Raw genomic sequence first — 20065 nt, forward strand, 5'->3', positions numbered from 1 at the left:
TTTTGTGCCCAGGTGCTACAACAAGAGTGTAAAATTGGCTCTCTGTTTCCATATTTATGTAAGTTCCAGGGATTGAACTCAGGTCACCAGGCTTGTACAGCAAGTACCTTTACTGCCTGAGCCATCTCACTGGCACATCTCTTTGTTATTATATTTTTAAGATAAGGTTTCTCTGTCCTGAAACTAACTCACTCTCTCTCTCTCTCTCTCTCTCTCTCTGTCTCTCTCTCTCCCTCCCTCCCTCTCTCCCTCCCCCCCCCTCTCTCTCTCTCTCTTCCTCTCCCTCTCCCTCTCTCCCGTTCCTCTCTCTGTCTATACATACACACGCACACACACCAGGCTGACCTCAAACTCATTGAGATCTGCCTGCCTCTGCCTTCTGCATCCTAACAATTCTTTCTTTTCTTTTTTTTTTTAAAGAGTTGTTTGAACACTTTAGATCAGGCTGGCCTGGAGCTTAGAGATCTTCCTGCCTCTACCTCCCAAGTGCTGGGATTAAAAGTGTGTGCCACCATGCCTGCAAAACTGAGTTTTGGCATCCAAGGATACAGGGGTCATTGAGCCCTCCACGCTGGGTTTTATATGTCAAGATTTTAAAAGCAGTTGAATGGTACTTAAAATCCTGCACTTATGCTTTTAAATTTTTTTTGAAGTTTTTATTTTTATTAATTCAATTTGCATCTCAGTCATAGGTCTCTCCCTGCTTTCCTCCTAGTCCCATCCACCCTTTCACATCCTCCCTCTTCCTATTTTCTCAGAATAGGGGAGCCCCCTATCTAGACACATCCCAGCTCATCTATTTACATGAGGATTGAGTTCTTCCCTTTAGCCTGGTAGGGCAGTCCCATAAGAGGGGATATGAGCAAAAAGTGGATAACATAGTCCATGTAAACTTTTTAAAAATGTACATTTACCTCATATCTTTCATTGTGCCCTGTTATGATTTTCTTCTTCTTCATCTGTGCAGCCCTGGTTGTTCTGGAACTCATTCTGCAGACCAGACTGGCCTCTGAAATCTGCCGGTCTTTGCCTCCCAAGTTCTGGGATTAAAGGCGTGATCCTATATTATTGTGTTTATATGTTCAGTATCACTTTAAAGTATTACTTGGAAAAAAAATTATAGTCTAAAAATAGGATGCTGTTTACAGCAGTCTTGCATGAAAGTTACCCCTTAAAAAGGGTGGGGTGAGAAGAAATCCCTGCCAAAGGCGGTGGGGTTGACATGCATGATTAGGAGCAATAAGAGTGTGAGAGTTCCTAAAATTGGGCACTTGGGTGAATTTTGTTAAGGTTATTCAGGATAAAGTATCAACTACTTCTTGCCAGACTGAAGGTAGTTGTACTAGTAGTGGTAACTTAGTTTCAGCGCTTGAGTGTCCTTAGGCACTATGCCTATATTCAGGACTCCGTGTGATGGGGCAAAGTGTGTCCTCTTGATGTTCTCATTTGATTATTATAAGGATTAAGGTGATATGGAGAAAATTCTTAGCACTAGCCATGGCTTGAGCACTGGCTTGAGTGCTCAATATACATTTCCTTTAATAATAATGTGACTTTTTCCTTATCCTGCAGTTTTGTTTTGCTTTTTATAAACATAAAATGTAATAAACACTTGGCAAGAGGAAGACATGATCTGGTTTACCTAAGATACAATAGTGTAAATCCAATTGGAGTGTCTCATGTCTCATGTTTTTACATGCTTCCTTTTTTGTTAATGAATCCAGGTAACTCCATTTCCAAGTACTGGATTTATAAATGGGTTTACATCTCCGACCTTCAAACCTACAACGTCTCCTCTGACATCACTCAGACAGTATCCTCCTAGAAGCAGGCAAGTTCCAAGGGTGCTTTCAATGCTCATGAGCTTCATGTTGTTCTGTTCCGGTCTATCTGTAATGAGAGGTCTGTGTAGCCACGAGTAATGCTCATCAGAGATGAGGCCACCTGAAACTGTAGTCTGTGTAAAGAGCCCCAGAACTGGCTGCCAGCAGTAGGAGGCAATTCTCTTCAGACAAGGCTCTGGGGCAACTTTTACCTTGTGTTTATGAAGTAGGCAGCAAATCTTGACATACATATTCCACATTAGCATGCTCATTCTATGCTCCTTGATTGCTTTATAACTCAGCATATACAAACATCTCATTTGCAGGAATCCTAGTAAGTCTCATCTGCGCCATGCGATTCCTAGTACAGAGAGAGGGCCTGGGCTGCTAGAAAGTCCTTCAATATTTAACTTCACTGCAGATCGATTAATTAATGGTGTCCGGAGCCCACAGACGAGGCAAACAGGGCAAACTAGAACACGAATACAAAACCCTTCAGCTTATGCCAAGAGAGAGATTGGAACTGGGCGTGTGGAGCCAAGTAGTCTTGAATCCTCTCCTGGTTTAGGGAGAGGAAGGTAAGTCACTCGCATGTTTTGTCAAGCAGATACTTCTGTACCTTTAATGAACTACTAATATTTTAAATTTCAATTTAGATGTTTTATAATCCTAATACATTTCAGAAAAATCAAATAGAAGACTGTGAAAGGTTCCTTTTTTTCTTAAAAGCATGATATTTTCTCTCATAAAACTACAGCTGCCATTTAGGGGCTGTACAGTTTCTAACCTCTGTTCTTCCTGCCTGCAGCTTGACCTTAGCAGTTAGTCCTGGCCCTCTAGGTTGCTGCTCTCACAGATGGCCTCCAGGGTGTCTCACAGGTTCCCAGCCTTGCTCTCTTTACATCTTGTAGTGAGGAGGGCTGAGCATGGAGGTCAGCTGTAGAGTGCATGCCTCAGCATAAACATGGTCCTGGGTTCAATGCCTAGTACTCCACCAAAATAAAATGAGCTGGGATTGAGCTGACAGTGTATATAGTAGACAGATACAAGAGTTTGGTAGCCAGGAATGGAATTTAAATGCTGATTTAAATTCCATTTCTAATCAATTTATTTATAAACAAAAGCAGCTCTTGTGAAGCAGTGCCTGTTGGACACATGTTGCCATTCTTGGGCTAGTAGTTCTTAGTCTTGGTGTTTGTTGTCATTACCTAGAGTGCTTTCCCTACATTGTGACTACTATACTTTGGTTTTCTTTTCCTTGTAGCCTCAGGTCTTTTCTTCTGCCATTTATACTTATCCAGTGTTGATGAAGCCAGGAAAATCCTGATTTTCCTCTGAGAAATGTTAAGCAATATCTAGGCTTTTTCTTTTAACCTACTTTGAAAAATTTAAATGGAAAAAAAAAAAAAAAGAAAAGTCTTAAGTTTTCCATATATAAATATATAGCATGATTAGTGACAAATTGAAACTCAAACTGTTGATTCCTCTTTCTTGATGCAGAGACAGGACAAAGGCACACCTCTAAGATAGAGCAGGTTTGGGCTTGACCACCACAATAAAGCAGATGTCATAGCAAAGTGAGCCACACAGGTTTTTGTTTCAGTGTGCTGAGTTTTGAAGTGCTAAAGGTTAGGATAGGTGTGCAATGCCCAGGAATACAACACTGCTGTCTTTTTTTCTTTTGTTTTACAAAGCATATGCTACCATTTATTTTATCCACAGAATGCCAGAATTCTCACTCTGTGCTACTGCTTAATCACCCAGTTATAGTCTCAGCCTTTTGTTATCCATCCATTACCACTCAGCCATCGAAGGGTGAATGAGGTCACAGTCAGGAAGCTATTGAAGCTCACTAAATCTAGTTCTCATCCTGCTTCCACCCCTCTGAATCCACTTCCTCCGCTGGAACTCAAACTCTCTTGACCTCTTCCCATCCATCATAGGTATTTTAGCAGCACCTGAAATGGTAGATCCTTTCCAGAAAGTGTTTGGTTGACTTTCCCTTTCAGAGGGATCACTGTTGTCTATGGAATGTAGTCTCCTGCTTTGTTTTTGGTGTAAGCAGGCTACATGTATCATGTTTATCAACTTTGGGTCCTGCTATTCAAGTCCCATGTCTCTTTATTTTGGAGACAGCATCTCTCATTGAATTGGAGCTCACCTGTTAGGCCAGGCTGGTTGACTTTAGGGTTCCCCTTGTCCTGAATACCCCAGTACCAGGATTGTAAACATACCCACTTGGGTTTTTATTTTTGAGAGTCTGTGATGTTTCTCTAATGTTCTTATATGTCTACAAACATACATGTTTGGGTGATGTATGTGTTGAGGCCAGAGACAATGCCAGCCATCTTCCTGTATTATTCTCAACCTTGTTTTTTGAAACAGGGTCTGTCACTGAACCTGGAGTTGACAATTTGGTACACTTTGCTGGCCAGTAAGCTCCAGGGATCTACCTGTTCCTTGCGCATATTGGGGTTATAGATGCAGCCGTTGTACTTGGCTTTTATGTGTCCTAGAGATTCAAACTCAGGCCCTCATGCTAGCATGACAGACCGTATGCAAACAGCACCACCACCACCCCAGTCCCAATGCTTCGCTTTTTAAAGTGTGGTTTCTGAGGCTCAGACTCAGGTTTTCATTCTTGGGCAGCAAGCATTTTATGACTGACCATTTATTCAGCCCCTATGAATTGTGCATTTATTAAAGAGTAAGACCTATTATTTTTTGACCCATGACTGCAGAATGCATGCTGTGTTAGTTTTTATAAATGTGTTATTAATCTTGTATGTTTTCATTAGGGCTCTTGGATGACCCAATGCATTGGCAACAAACAATAATAATCTGAAAGAAATTTTTTACATAGAATAACATGTTTTTAGTACTTGCTTAAAGCATTCAGTAACCATGTTGTATTAGTCTCCAAGGAGGGGGCTATGACTGGAATGTAAAGTAAATAAATTAAAAAAACAAAAAACCCCAAACCCAAGAACCTTAGGTTGGCCACCTGATGTCACTAACTCTGTATTATTCAATGCACCCCCTTCAACTTTTCCATCTCCAATAACCCACTTGGTATAAAAATGGTGGGTGTAGCTTTTTTACTTGATGGTTCACAGGATGGTGTTAGTTCTCATAAGCCATGGTACCTGTGGCTTCATCATCATGGATGCAGGCAACATCACTGAAAATGGGAGTTGCTGCTTTCAAAGTTGTCTTCAAGTTAAACTCTGAAAATGCACTGAAAGCAAAGAGATAATCTCCTCCTGTCCCACTGCTGACCTTCACGGTTATGGACTTTTACAAGTGGCAGCCCCAGCCAAGCAAGCATTTCTACACTACTACTGCTATGACATTTACTCACTCTGTGTCTCTGTGACACACTTTTTATTAAATTAAATCATTACAATATTTCAAACATTATTGGGGATGCTATGGTAGTCCGAGGTTTGAGTTACTACAATTGTTATAGGATGTCATTAACTTTCCATGTAAGATGGTAAACTTAATAAGTGAATATATGGTCTGAAATTTTACTGACCAGCTTTCTATGTCCCTATTCTCTGGGATACAACAATTTGCAATGAATTGTACAATGCCTTCCAAGTGTTTAAGTAAAAAGAAGAGTCACATGTCTATCTAAAATCTAGAAATGATTAAGCTGAGTGGAGAAGACAAGTCAGAGCAGAGAGAAGCTGAGCACCTGTCACACCATCAGCCAGTGAATACATGAGTGACAGGAGAGGCAATTGGCTTTTCTGCTGATGAAGGACATTCCAGTGACCCAGACAGAAAACCAAACCAGCCACAATATTCCAGAAGACTGAGTCTGATGGATAGCAAGGTCCCCTCTTTTTAATTCTGTGGGGGTTGAAAGAGGGAAGGAAGCTGTAGATACTGACAGATGTTGGCCATGACTCGCAGGAAAAAACACCAGAGCACAAGTGAAGTAGCCAGAAGACCTAGCTACCATCACTCACAAGAGTGTTTCAGTTTCCCATTGAAAGAAGATACAATCTAGGACTTAATAGCTATAGAGAAGGCAATGCCCAGCATTAAAGTTTTAATGGCTCAGCTGACTCTCCACCAGGGACTAATGTAGTCTCTCCTTCTGGTCCCACCTCCTTTTCTTTTTATCCCAACCCTAGCTCATCAAGTTGCATCAGGACTGAACATATCCCCTTTCCCTGTGACCAGGGAATGCAGCCCCACCAGGAGGAAGTAATCAAAAATCAGGCAACCGATTTTTGATCATGTCAAAGACAGCCCCTGCTCCCCTTACTAGGGCACCCACTTGAAGCCTGAGCTGTCCAGCTGCTATATCTGTGTAGGAGGCTTACATCCAGTCTGTGCATGTTCCATGGTTGTGGTTGGTGCCTCAGTCTCTGCAAGCCCCTCTGGTTGGTTGGCTCTGTTGGTCTTCTTGTGGTCTTCTTTCTGTCACCTCCAGGTCCTTCTTTCCATCCCTCCACTTTTCCACAAGACTCCCTATGTTTCACCCAATGTTTGGCTGTGAGTCTCGCATCTGTTTGGATGTTTCTTAAAAGCTCAAATCTTTAGAGAAAGGAGCCTGGACCATAGACCTCCTGGGTCCAACAGACACAGTGAAAAAAGATTTTAAGCTAAAGGGAAAATTCCTGTGTTCTTCTAGCACTTGTTAATGAAAGCTTTACAAAGCTTCCTGGCAGAGGGAAAACAGTGTTTGCAGAATTCCAGCCCAAAGCGAAATAAAAAGGCAGGGCTGAGACTAGACTTGTTAACAAGTATGTTCTATATAGTCACTGTTAGTCTCCCAACAGTATTTGAATTTCCAGGTAGCCAGTGAAAGAGGGATATGCTTTTATCAGACATAGGGGCTTTGCACTAATAGAGACTCTCACTGTATTCTCAGCAAAGGAATCCTGTTTCCACTTAGTCTGTGACCTAAGTAAGGAGTTTAACACTTCAGTGAAACTTTGTTTTAGAAATTTATTTAATTTTATGTGCATTAGTGTGAAGGTATCAGTTCCACTGGAATTGGCCTACAAACAATTGTGACCTGCCATGTGGGTGCTGGGAATTGAGCCCAACTCCTTTGAAAGAGCAGTCAATGTTCTTAACCACTGAGCCATCTCTCCAGCCCTCAGTGAAACTTGAGAAAAACTGTATGTAGCTAACAAAGGGACGTGCACATGTTGAGCCCTGTATGTGTGTAGATTTCAGTTGTTTCTGAACCAGGGTCTGATGGAACAAGGATTAGAGCATAGCTTCCTTCTTTCTGTATCATATGTTCCATGTCCAGAGGGCATAATCAGAAGCAGGAGGGGTAATCTAGATCCTTCTTCTGAAGGCCTGATCTTCCATGGAATTGTCATGTCCCCTTCCACTGCTTTTTCCTGAGGGTTTGTTTTCCATTAAGTTTTTCTGCTGGTGTAAAGCACTAAGAAGTTCCCACAGAATCTGCAAGGATGTCCTTGAGCATACCAACCCCAAATGCCCCAAATGCCAGGTGGTAATCTTGACTTTGTGTCAGTGGAAGCCCTCTTAGTTCACAGAGTAGAAGCATGCCCATGTGGGATTCAAAACATGCAAGCGTCTAGTAAGTATCCCAGCTGCAGACTGCATGGTGCTTGTGCCTCTGTTACAGTAAGCCATGGACTGTGGGCAGCAGTCCTATGGAATCACTTGCCAAGGGATGGGCACTGATAACATGTTCCGAGACACCCTGTCACTACATACTGCACCAAGTAGGTTCTTAGTGGGCTATTAAGGTGCTCTGAAGGCAGTAATGTATCTTTTCGGAGGCCATAGGCTGGCAGAGAGACTTTGTTGTCAGGTGGCATTGGTATTGGTGCATAGGCACCTACAAGGAAGCCAGCCCAGCTTGGAGCCTTCATGGTGTCTTGAGGCATCAGCTGTACCATGCTCACAGTGTCCACTCCGTACCAGCACTTGTTACCTCTCTCATCCATATGGCCAGAGGCCTGGTCATTGTGGGACCAAGGACCTATTCTTACAGGTTAACTGCTCATGCCTGCCTTTATGGCATCTTTAGTACCTCATCTGTGATCAGGTTTAGGCTAGCTGAGCAGAAAGCCAAGCTCTGTTTTCTTCATTTCCTAATAGAGACATCCTGGTTCCACTCCAGAGTCAAAAAGGTCTGGAGCATACAGGCTAGCCTGAAGGTGTGTAGAGCATTCTTCAAGTTTATCATTCTAATAAGAACAGGTTAGACAAAACCATTTTTTAAATTTTATATAAATAAATTAACATTTAAGTTTATATAATGAATCTCCTTTGGGGAGTATGTTCAGTTGAAATCATAGAAGGGATAAACAAGTAAAAATGAAATTACAAGTTGAGATTCATGTGCGGCTTGTCAGACTACACAGACCCATCCAGTATTCCGTAAATACTGATGCAGTGGCTCACTGTAGTGCTGCAGGGCCTTTCTGCCCAGAATCTGAGTGCTGCTGACGGGTAGGCAAGTGTGGGTTTCAGGGTCCTCTTAGCGTTTAGAGGTTCTTATGTGGCTTTTGCAGTAAGGGATAATCATAGTTTTTGACTCCTGTTTTAAATAGCTCACCTATATAATTTGGTGTCAGATTGTTGTGCATATAACTTGTCCTTCCAGCTGAAGGACATTCAAATCTTCAAAATTCGAAGTAGCCAGTAGATAAGTGGTTACCATAACTAATGTTCATTGTCTTTCTGGACATCTAACAATGATTTACTGTCAACATTTGGATTTTCCTGTTTAAGACTGTCTTGTTACATGACACAGGCTGACAGTCTTCCTGCCTCAGCCACCATAATACTAGAACTTCAGGCATATGCTGTGATGCCTAGGCTCTGATTGTCCTTTTAAAATTGGCATTTTTTGAATCAACATTTATTCGTGAAAGATTAAAAATATTAAAGGCTGCCTGAATTGATGCATGCTTCTTTGAATATGTGAATGAAACACATAAATAAAACACAATTTTCAAAGTGTGGGGGGGAGAAATAATAGTCTTTTACTTTCTTCTCTTAGGAAAAATTCCTTTGGCTACCGGAAGAAAAGAGAAGAAAAGTTTACAGTGAGTACATAAAATGGTGTATGAGTGTGCGTGTGTGCGCGTGAGCTTGCTGTGTTTGTGTACACATTCAAACAAGCACACTAGTGTGAAAAGCCATGCACTTGGATGCATAAGAGCTATAAGGAGACTTCAGGTATCTTAAATGCTCCACCTGTTGTCTTGAGACAGTCTCTTACTGAACTGGAAGCCCACTATTTCAGGTAGGATGGCTGGCGGGTGAGCTCCTTTGATCCCCTGTTTTTTCCCATCAGTGCTGGGGTTCCAGACATATACCTTTGTTTATCTTTTTTTAATATTAATTAGTGTTTATTTATTTACTTTGTATCCCAGCTGTAGCCCCCTGTCATTCCCTCCCAGTCCCACCCGTCCTCATCTCCTCCCTGCCCCTCTCTTAAGTCCACTGATAGGGGAGATCCTCCTCCCCTTCCATCTGACCTTAGCTTATCAGGTCTCTTCAGGACTGGCTGCAATGTTCCCCTCTGTGGCCTAGCAAGGCTGCTCCTCCCTCAGGGGGTGGAGGTGGGGCTCAAAGAGCCAACCACTGAGTCTATGTCAGACTATGTTTATCTTTATACACGAATGCTAGGGATTTGAACTCAGGTCCTCATGTTTTCAGAATAAGCAGTCTTATTCATTGAACCACCTCCTTAGACCAAAACGCTTATTTTTACAAGGCATTTAAATCTAATGGTACACAAGCGTGAGAGTTAATTAAATGGATTAAGACTAAGATATGAGGAGGAATGTTGGAAAAAACTTTAAAGTGATTTCCTTAGATAGTAACTGACATTTTTGCCCTAATGAAGAAAGGATTGTGGAGTTTTTAGGAGTACTGATGACCAGATGTCTTATAGTGTGTTTCTTTAACACGTAAATGAGGTGTTCTGAACAGTTACAGGGAGGAGCTCACTTTTCTGCCTAGTACAGTCTCTATGTAGCTGTTCAGAAAGGGGCCTCAGTGTGGATTACTAGAGTGGGATTTTAAGCAGGAGCTTCCCTCCTCACCACTGGGAGATGTCTAAGTGGATGTGGAAACTGTGGTTGAAAGGAAGCATCTTACACATACCAAATTTGTAACTTCAGAAGTGTGAGACACAGCAGCCAAACCAGCATAAGCCTGTCTTCCTTTAGCAGCACTGTGAGCGGAGGCTTCATTTGTACTGTAGATCTTCGCAACCTGGGGGTGTGGATGTCTTTGCAACCCTTAGTAGAGAGCGGTCACCTTTTTCTCAGCAGGAAGCACTTTCTGGGTTCTCTGTCTGTCTTATCTGAAGTTCTAGTGTGTTACTGTTTTGCATTTGGAAGCCATGATTAAATTAGGTAAGGGTTATTTTAAACAAGCTCTGTGAGATCACATTTGATCTCATCACCAAGAAGGCTACTAAGAGAGCAGTTGTGAGGGCACATAGCCCGGTAAACTTCAGCTAAAAGATTTCCTATATAGCCTTAATTTGTCATCGTAGATGCATGCCATCCTTTAACCTGCTTACGTATGATTTTTTTAATATTATGACATTTTAGTTTGTGTGTGTTTGCATGTGCACAGTGCACCTTGACCCATATATGAAGGTCAGAGGACAGCTTGTATGAGTGGGTCTTTCCTTCCTTCCTTTCTTCCTTCCTTCCTTCCTTCCTTTCTTTTTTGAATATTATTACATTTTAGTTTGTATGTGTTTGCATGTGCACAGTGCACATGCTTGGCCCATATATGAAGGTCAGAGGACAACTGTGAGTGGGTTTTCCTCCTTCCTTCCTTCCTTCCTTCCTTCCTTCCTTCCTTCCTTCTTCCTTCCTTCCTTTCTTCTTCCTTCCTTTCTTCTTCCTTCCTTCCTTTCTTTCCTTTCTTTTTTCCTTTGTATCCTGTGGGTCCCAGGGATTAACCCTACATCCTCCAGCTTGGCAGCAAGTATCTTTAACCACCAAATCCTTTCACTGGCCCATTGCTTACATTTGAACACTAACATTGCTGTTTTCTGGACTGCTCACTCTTTATTCTAGTAGCCTAAATCTCAAGTTAGGTGGACCCTAGAGATTATTTGTGAAACATTTATAAACTTTTTTCAGGCAGGTGAGAGTCAGAAGATTCTTTGCCTTGCTCTCCTGCTACGCTTGTCACTCCACACTTGTGTGACCTTACTGGGTATCATTGTGTTGCAGAGCAGTCAGACTCAGTCTCCAACACCACCAAAGCCTCCATCACCGAGCTTCGAACTGGGGCTGTCCAACTTCCCCCCATTACCTGGAGCTGCAGGCAATTTGAAGGCAGAGGACTTGTTTGAAAACAGGCTTTCCAACTTGATCATAGGATCTTCAAAAGAAAGAGTAAGCTATATGACAGTTGTAACATTTGGTGGTGTTTTCTAAGCACTGATTTTGTGTATGGACTTTTTGTGTATGGGTTCTTTACACACATAACAAAGAAAATAACTGGGAGAGGTTTGAGGTTTGGATGCTTGGTGTTGGTGCCAGGATCATGCCATCCTTTCTCTTGCCACTTGCTATGATTGTGGGTGGAATCTATGCTGTACAGATGCTTAGGTTAATTTTTGTTGTTGACATTTAGGGTTTTTTTGTTTGTTTCACAAAACACAGAATGAGACACAAGAATCTGAATTACAACAGAAATAAGACTTTTGGTAATCTACGTAGTTACAAGTAGCAAAAAGCTTAGGCTCACTTTGCTGAGCCTAGTGGTTTCAGGTAAACTCTAGGTTGCAGCAAGGTCTTTCGCTGCAGTAGTCATCACTGTTAGTCTCAGCTGTGCTTTCCAAGAGTTTATATTTTCTAGTTAGAATTGGGATGTCTTGGAAATTGTAAGTCTTAACCTCACATAATAATTTCCAATTGCCTTGTAAAACAGTAGAAAATTATGCATTTCAACAGTCATGAAGTCTGGTTTTCAAGTTATGGCTTCCTCCCTTAAGTAGCCAGTAAAAGAAAACCAGCAGGCTTCCCCAGCTTTACAGAACGCTGCTGCTTTGAATGTATTTGAGTTTCTGTGCAAAGTCTTTCTTGAAGAAGAATCACTGCTTTCTGAAAGGCTGGGCCTGATTCTGTGGCCAAGTTACACAGTCTGCACAGCATATATAAGAACGACAGAGGGCTCAGGCCGTAGGCATTTAGCCCCTCCCTGTTTGACCAGGGATTTGTGGCTCTGCAAAGTGTCATATGTATCTGTGTTTAGTCAGAGTTGAAGTTAGGCTAAATCTGAGCATGCTTTTACAAATAGGGAGCCGTTGGCTACTCTGTGTTTTAGGTTTTTTGTTTGTTTTTGTTTTTGTTTTGAGCAGTCATAAGAAACCTCTGATTCTCAAGCCAGTAGAACCTCAGGCATTCTCCCAAAGCTGCAGTTCCAGCTACTTTATTTTATCCTTGAACTTTTACCTACTTTGAACAGAAAGGCAACTAGTAAATGTCTTTTTGTATTTAAACTTGTAATCAATTCTTTACTAGCACTAAAATTTCATACTGGGTTAATGACTACCCATGAGTAAAATGAGTTACAGCTGTACTGAGCAAGTCATTGATGGAATAATTTCTGATTCATTCCTGTCTTAGCTGAGTGGCCTTGTTGTGAAAATGGGCAGAGCAGGTTTGCATACCTGCTTCCAAGGGTGGTTTGTGGATGGTTTGTAGATTCAGGTGAGCGTTCCTGTGGGTATCTACCTCCCTCCACCAGGCGCTAAATGTATGTAGGTGTAGGTATGGCAGCCTTTGTTTTATATTAGTTACAGGAGTGAAGCATAGTATATAACTGTTGGCAATTCCGCCCCTGCTGTGGGAACCCTGACATGTCAGGTGAGTAAGGTGTGTTTGGAAGCTGTTCACTTGAAGATACGCTTACAGGTGATTATAATGCCTTTGCTCAGGGCAGGAAGGCTGAGTGCTGTGCAGCAGATTACAGACTCAAAATGTAGTTGTTGTGTTTGCTGGACGCTTCTTTTTCTGTGTTTTTGTGCTATGACTTAGTGGTTTGTTGGGAGGTTACCACTGTTCTGTTGGCTTGGAGGATGGACATGCCAGTCAGCATCAGTCAGTAGGGCTTGGGAAGCAGATGGGTTAGAGATTGCCATGGTTTTAATGGTTAGACCTTTAACTTCTTGGGCAAAGATCTGACAACCTGTAAATTGCTCCTTTAATGATTTTCAGAACCTCAGTGCAGATGCCAGCACAAACACCGGTCCTGTAGTGGTCCCCAGAGAGCCCTCTGTGCCAGCGCCCTGTGCTGTGTCAGCAGCATTTGAACGTTCCCCTTCCCCAGCCCATTTACCTGAGTGAGTATCAGTGTTCTACCAGCCCTCTGCCATGTACAAGTATAAATGACCTGTAATATTAAATGTGATCCTTAAACCAGATGGCATTTTCGCAGGGATCCCAAGGTGGCAGAAAAGCAGAGGGAAACCCACAGTGTGGAGAGACTACCTTCTACCCCCGCTACAACTGCATGTAAATCAGTGCAGGTGAATGGAGCAGCAACAGTAAGTGCCTTGCCTGCCCTCCACAGGACTCATTGTGTGTATGTCCTGCCTCTAACTAATTTTAATTACTGTGATTGGATGGTTTTCATTTTGTGTGCCTTCATTTCTCTGTACTATTATCACTGTGCCCTTCTATTTCAATATGGGGTCCCTCGGATAGTAGCAAGGTTCCAGCTCTGTCCTAAATGGAGTTTGATAATTTCTTCATTTACTGTGTATGTTGTATATATGAAAAAGAATTAGCCGGGCAGTGGTGGTATACACCTTTAATCCTGGCACTCAGGAGGCAGAGACAGGCGGATTTCTAAATCTGAGGTTAGCCTGGTCTGCAGAGCCAGGGCTACATCCTGTCTTGATAACGAAAACAAACAACAACAACAACAAAAAAAGAGTCTCTCTGCTTCAAAGGCTTAGACAATTGGGGTCTCTGGGGGGCAAGGTGAATCCATAACTGCTTCTTCATTTTCCGGGGAGGGCCTTGGAGGAGTAGAGAGAGGGGAAACTGCAGTTGGGATGTACTATATGAGAGAAGAATAAAAGAAAAAAACAGCAAGAAAAAGAATTAAGCAGAATGAGTAAAAAGAACAACATGGTGTCCTAGTGCCCTGTTTAAATCTAAGTGATTCTGCCAGGCCTTTAGTTCCAATGCTTGGGAGATAGGGCAGGCTGATGGATGACTGCAAGTTTGAGGCCCCTGGTCTACATAGCAGGTTTCAGCCAGCCAGGGAGTAAGGCCGTGAGTCCTGGGGTCTAGTAGTTTCTGACCTTGATGATCTAGCATCTCTTACATTTGGTAGGCAGAGGCAGGAAGATCGAACTTCTACAAGTTTCATGTAAGTGCTGGCAGCTAGGGTTACACAGTAAGACTCCATCTCAGACTCAGGAATTGGAAGCAGGAGGATCAGGAGGTGAAGCCCATCTCACATACTGAGGCTAGCCTATACTCCATAAGCTGCTATCTCAGTAAGTACATAAAGACTCAGAACTGCTGGGTCATACGTCACAGCTCCATCCCTGTGTACGCAGAGCACGTGCGTGTGCTGTCTTGGGTCACAGGAAGCAGGGCCAGTGTTTGTGTTGTTGTTTTTTGTTTTTGTTTTTTTTTTCCTGAGCCTCTTAGGTTTCCATGTTTCTCAACATGCTTTAACGCTTCATGTTGGGCAGAATTCAGTCATTATTTTCATTGCTGAGCCTTTATGTCTGTTAGCTGTTTTAGAGAGCTAATTGCTACAATATCTTGGGAGGAAAATTGTATTGCAAGAAAAGGAAGCGTTGATTTTTTCTTTTTAACCAAAGACATCAGAATTTTTTTCATCTTAAAAAAAAAACCTGAGCTTTTCCCAAAACAGCCATGATTAGCTCAGAAAAATGGATATATATTTTCAAATTATTTCCTTTTAACAGAAACTTAGCTTTATAGAATCTAAACAAACATAAAAAGCAAGAGTCTAACATAAGTCAAGGATATCCATTCATGCTTCAGGCTCCTCTCCTCTAGGAACCAGCACTGTTATATTATTCCTATTTAGTAATCCTTCTTCCTCCTTGGCTGATTCCAAACTCTGTGACATCTTCCAGCACCATATTGACCAAGTCATCAAATCCTAGAAGTGTACCAACAGTTGTATTATCACAGTGAATTCTTGATGCTATACACTTGTCCACAAGCTCTAGTGGCAGGAGCTTTGATGGTGATCACTAGCTGCCAGACATGCCAGAAGGTGCTATGGAATTTTGTGAATGTCTTAAAAGTCCAAGTAACCATGAAGACAGACGTTTACTTAAAATTAAAACTTATTTTACTGTCCCTACCATTTTGTAAGCATAATCCTACATTTTGTGTTTCTAGGAATTGCGAAAGCCTAGTTATGCAGAGATCTGTCAAAGAACGAGTAAAGAGCCACCTTCCTCCCCGTTGCAACCCCCAAAAGAACAAAAGCCAAACACTGTCGCCTGTGGGAAGGAGGAGAAGAAGCTGGCTGAGCCTGTGGAGAGATACAGAGAGCCCCCTGCCCTCAAGTCCACTCCTGGAGTCCCCAAAGATCAGAGGAGGCAGCCGGGGCGCCGACCCTCTCCCCCAGCTGCCGGGAAGCGTCTGAACAGGGAACAGAACACTCCTCCCAAGTCTCCTCAGTGAAACCTGGATGCCTGGGAGGGTCTGGAAGAGCTGCATTCACCACACGCGAAGCTCTCCCACTCAGTACGGAATGAGCCGCTGGTTAGGAGCTTGCAGTGTCTGTGAGGCCCGTGAGGTGCCTGCAAGTTATTTCCTTCTGTGAGTCGGATTTTCCCCCTCTTGAAAAAAAAAAATCTATTTTTCAGGATTTAATTATATAATATAAACCTTATTTTAGGTTGGTGCTTAACTGGAGGTGATGCAGAAGTCTGATGTTTTTCAGGATAGAAAATGTATTTATCCTAACAAATGGATATTTTTTATTAAGCCTCCACGTGGCTCTGAATGCAAGCTATATATGAGTTTTTCTAAATTAAGGGAACTATGCTACTTCATTTTTTTTTTTTTTTTAATAACTGGTCTGCAAGTGCATATCGATAAGGTGTCCCAACAGATGGATGAGGGCTGATGGCACTAGCAGGGGCAACCTTTGGCCTCACAGAGCAAGGGACTAGCAGTGTCAGGGCACTGACATACTGGCATAGGAACTGTGTTTTCATCTAAACCGTTAGCTAACAGGTAATTCTAGCTTTAAAACAAGATACACATGTATATACAGTTCTTTTTTGACATGGTGGGCAGAATGAACCTGTAAAGAGCACCCTAGAAAGACCTGAAACCTTTGAGTTTTGATGCCTGCAAGCAAGTAACCAGCCTCTCACTCCAGTTCCAAGTGGCTATTATGTAAAATAAATTCAAAGCACATTGTGAATAGAACCTAGATGAAATTAGAAACTGTTGCCCACTGACATCTACCATGAAGTTGTACCATGATGTTTGGTCCCTGTGAGCAGGCTACGCGGCTCTCAGCCTCAGTGCCTGCTCTGTCCATGTCCACACACACTGTTGGTGGAGAGTGGTGTCTTAGCCAGCTCCGTGTGGTTGTCTTCCTGTACCTCTGCGTTGGCACGTGGATTTAGAAGTACCTAGCCGTGAGAGAGTGCTGTTTGTGGTCCCTGCCTCTTTGGCTGGTGGAGGACAGAATCCTTGCTCTTTTTACCTCCAAGACGAGGGTCTCGTTGATTCTTTCTAGAAGTACTGCACTTCTGAAGAACAAGAAGAGTGCAGTAAAGTTAGCAAGTTTATAATAAAGTTACAGATAAATTATTTTGTTTTAAAATGCCTAAATTTTTTTCTTTGAGTATTCTAAGCAGCAGACATAAAATATTTCCTGCTAAATGTAACCATACAGCTTATTTCACAAAATGCTATTTAACAAGACTGAAGGTTGTTTTGGTTTCTTTTTTTTTTTAAGGAAAAAAAAATTATTTCCATCCAATATTTAAAGACTTGAATTTTATTTAAACTTGAAAATGACTTTGCCTTAACTTTTGTATAAGACAGCTTAGAGCTCACGGAGACCGGCCCCTGGGTTGGTGGGAGTGGATCAGTTACTCAGTTACCGAGCGGATCTCCTGGTGTTGGTTTTGCTGAGAACGCATACTGTTGTACAAGAACTCCAATGGTTTTTGTAACATACCTTACAGATCTTCAACAGTTGGTTTTTTTTCAGATTGTTGAAAAATCCTGTAAATGCAAACAGTCGCTACTGTGTTAAATCTGTGCACTTGGGAGTGTGCTCTGCCTGTACAGTGTAAATAATCAGAACCTATGAGAAAGGTACCCTACAGAGAAGAATCTGATAAAAATTATTGATATATTATAAATGTTGCTGTTGAGCTGGATGTAGATAAACTAAATGTTGTGGTTTGAGTATTATTTTAATTTGTTAAGGTTTTTCTTTTTCCCCTTATACTGGTGTGTTGAACTGATTTTGCCTCTTTGCTGCAAAAGGGAAATGGAAAGCTTAGTAAAAGCCTTTGGATGTTTTCATACTCTTAAAAGTATGTAAGTACATACTAATCATATCTGATGTTTAAGGGTTTTGAAAGAGTATAGGGAGCAGAGACTGGCAGGATCTTCCAATGAAAGTAAAAAACAGAAATGTACTAATTAAAATCATATTTTGCTGAGTGATTTGTCCTGCCAGAGGCAAAGATGGCCTAAATGCATGTGACCATTTCCTTCAGAGCAACTGTCATTCAGTTACATAGGAGTATATGCAGTGCTGATGTTTCAAATGCCTGTGAAAGGGACATAGGATGAATTTCCTTGTAGATGTCAGATTACTGACAAAAAATAAAAATTTAAAAAAAAAAAAGAAGAAAAAGAAGAAGAAACAACTGGCCTCTTGAACCCACACTAGCAGATACTGTCTATCTGGAAAGGCGAGCCTGAGGCTTCGGGTCCTTCACATCACGTTTGCTGGAAGAGGGGCCAAATTATGATCAGCATCCCCTGATTCCCCAAGGCTGAGCACTGCAGCACGAACCTGTGTGGCAGACCAGCTGTAGGTGCCTGCTGTGCTGGCTGGAAGGGTAAAGCTCAGGGCCACATGCAAGGGCAGGTGGGCATGTGCACGAGGTCGGGACACTAATTACTGCTTAGCCAGTGACAGTCTGGCATCAGAAACTAAAGCCTTGCTCAGATGTGATTTTTATAGCACTCTTTCAGGAAGCAAAGGTGATATGCCAAATAGCTGTATAATGTCAAAACAGAGACTTCCTGAACACTTTGAGGTTTTCCACTCAGAAAAAAATGGAAGTTATCACAATAGGAAGCTATTGAGGGTGCATGCAGACTCTTGCTATGTCACATACAGCAAGTGTGATATGTGGTTTTCATAGTCTATTTTTTAAGTTTACTCATTCCTTTCAGTATCTCAAGGTGTAGAATCAGAGATACCACAGTCACAAATGACATTTTTAACTTGTAAAATTGTGTGATGATGCTTAATTATCATATGGAAATATGGAATAGGAATCTGGCCCCATTTCACCAGACATGAGTTTCAAGTGATTCCTCTCTCAGTAGTCGGTGTCATGATGTCTCTGTGAATCCTTCCTGTCATTGCATCACTGGTTGCCACTGGTGGGTGGCAAAAAAAGAAAAAAAAAAAGTTTAAAAAAAAAAAGTCTTACATTGCTGTATTAGGGTTTCTGCAGTTGATATTGAAAAACTGGTCCAGTGTGTCACAGCAGGCGACTGATGGTGCATACCTGTCTTTGTGTCCCCTTCGGTGAGCTGTAGTTGTGGGTTTGTGTGCTTTGTAGCCTGTTACACGGAAAGCAGCAGACAATCGAAGATTCCAGGAGCGCTAACAGCTGCGAGTCACAGAACGGGAGTGTAACGTGGAAGGTTGCCTGAGGGTTTCTGTTTCTGTTCTACTTTTCATTAAGACTGGAATCAAGCTTACATGTAAACTATTGGTAATTTAAGTTTCCTTTTGTGTCATTCAGTGTAAAACTGTCTAATTTGAAAAAAAAATGTAGGTTATGAAAAATAAAGATTTAGGCACTGTTCAGTTTTTCTTTTGATTCTTTTAAATTAAAATTTTCTTCAAGAATGTGTTTTTTTAAAGAGCTTTTTGTTTCACTGTGTTCCCTTCACTGTGCGTGAGGATGACCACAGGGTCCACATAGAGTTTGGATTTTAAAGTCTTCCAGCCCCCTCATAATTTGACCATCCACAGCGTAAGATTGATGAAGAATGCAGCCTGTTCGTATTGGAACTCAGTCCTCTGGAAGAGCAGCAAGTGCTCCTAACCCCGAGACATCCCTCCAGCCCCCTCCAGCATATTGTGTTGGTTGGTTTGGTTTGAGACAGGGAGTCACTGGCCTGAAACTAGTTGTGTAGACCAGGTTGGTCTGGAGCTCATATCTGCCTTTAGAGTGCTGGGTTAGTGTCCCACCACACTCAGCTTCCAGTGTGTGTCAGTGGTGGTTTTTCTCCAGATTGGTGATGCCCTCTTTGTTAGCTCACACCAACCACCTACAGATAACCTGGGTCTGTCTAGGTTCTCTACTATGGTTAGGATAACCCCATTCCCTTTAAATTTGTCCCTCTTCCATTCCCAAGAGTTTCTCTTTGTACAGCTCATCCTAGGCTCACGTAGGTGTGCCCTCTGAAGGCATGTTTGCAATCAGGAGACCTGCTGCCCTACTTCCTCTTCTCTCTGCTGTGTGCAGCATAGTAGGGTGCTCAATAAATATTTAACCTGAGTATTTGTAGGTTTTATGTTCTTCATGTACAACACTGGCCTCAGAAATTTAGAGATGGTATGTGACTTGGTTTGCTGTGCCACTTTAACCTCATCAAAGCTCAGTGGCTTGCCCTGATAATCACAGCCCATGGGCTGGAGAAATGGCTCATAAGTTAAGAGCACTGGTTGCTCCTCCAGTGGTCCTGAGTTCCTTTCCCAGCAACCACATGGTGGCTATCTGGCTAATGAGATCTGGTGCCCTCTTCTGGCATCAGAAGGTGCCATGCAGGTGTACAAGCAGACAACATGGTATACATAGCAAATGGATAAATCTTAAAAACAGAACATTCACAGCCCTGTGGATTGCCTGTTAGGCTTGGCTAGGTGGATCTGGTGATGAGTTAGGTAGGCCCAAGATGATTGCCTTATGGCTGGAAGAAATACACAAGGACTGACAAACTCAGAAGTTTGAAATTAATTTGCTCACTCCT

General features: G+C 42.1%; 1 protein-coding gene across 5 annotated transcripts in view; it reads left to right on the forward strand.

Moving 5' to 3' along the window:
- Larp4b (La ribonucleoprotein 4B) overlaps positions 1-18896 on the forward strand; it is a 79612-nt gene extending 60716 nt beyond the window's left edge. For 2 of the 5 annotated variants that reach the window (XM_060372651.1, XM_060372650.1), the window contains exons 12-18: positions 1725-1831; positions 2150-2401; positions 8833-8878; positions 11036-11200; positions 13028-13152; positions 13233-13356; positions 15206-18896. In XM_060372651.1, the coding sequence (XP_060228634.1) occupies positions 1725-1831; positions 2150-2401; positions 8833-8878; positions 11036-11200; positions 13028-13152; positions 13233-13356; positions 15206-15493 (1107 nt within the window). In that variant the 3' untranslated portion in view covers positions 15494-18896. The remainder of the gene's footprint in view (positions 1-1724; positions 1832-2149; positions 2402-8832; positions 8879-11035; positions 11201-13027; positions 13153-13232; positions 13357-15205) is intronic. The other 3 variants (XM_060372652.1, XM_060372653.1, XM_060372654.1) reach the window with 3 other exon arrangements.
- Positions 18897-20065: the final 1169 nt, after the last annotated feature.

Source organism: Meriones unguiculatus, chromosome 19 (genome assembly GCF_030254825.1).
Source record: "Meriones unguiculatus strain TT.TT164.6M chromosome 19, Bangor_MerUng_6.1, whole genome shotgun sequence".
Lineage (NCBI taxonomy): Eukaryota > Metazoa > Chordata > Mammalia > Rodentia > Muridae > Meriones > Meriones unguiculatus.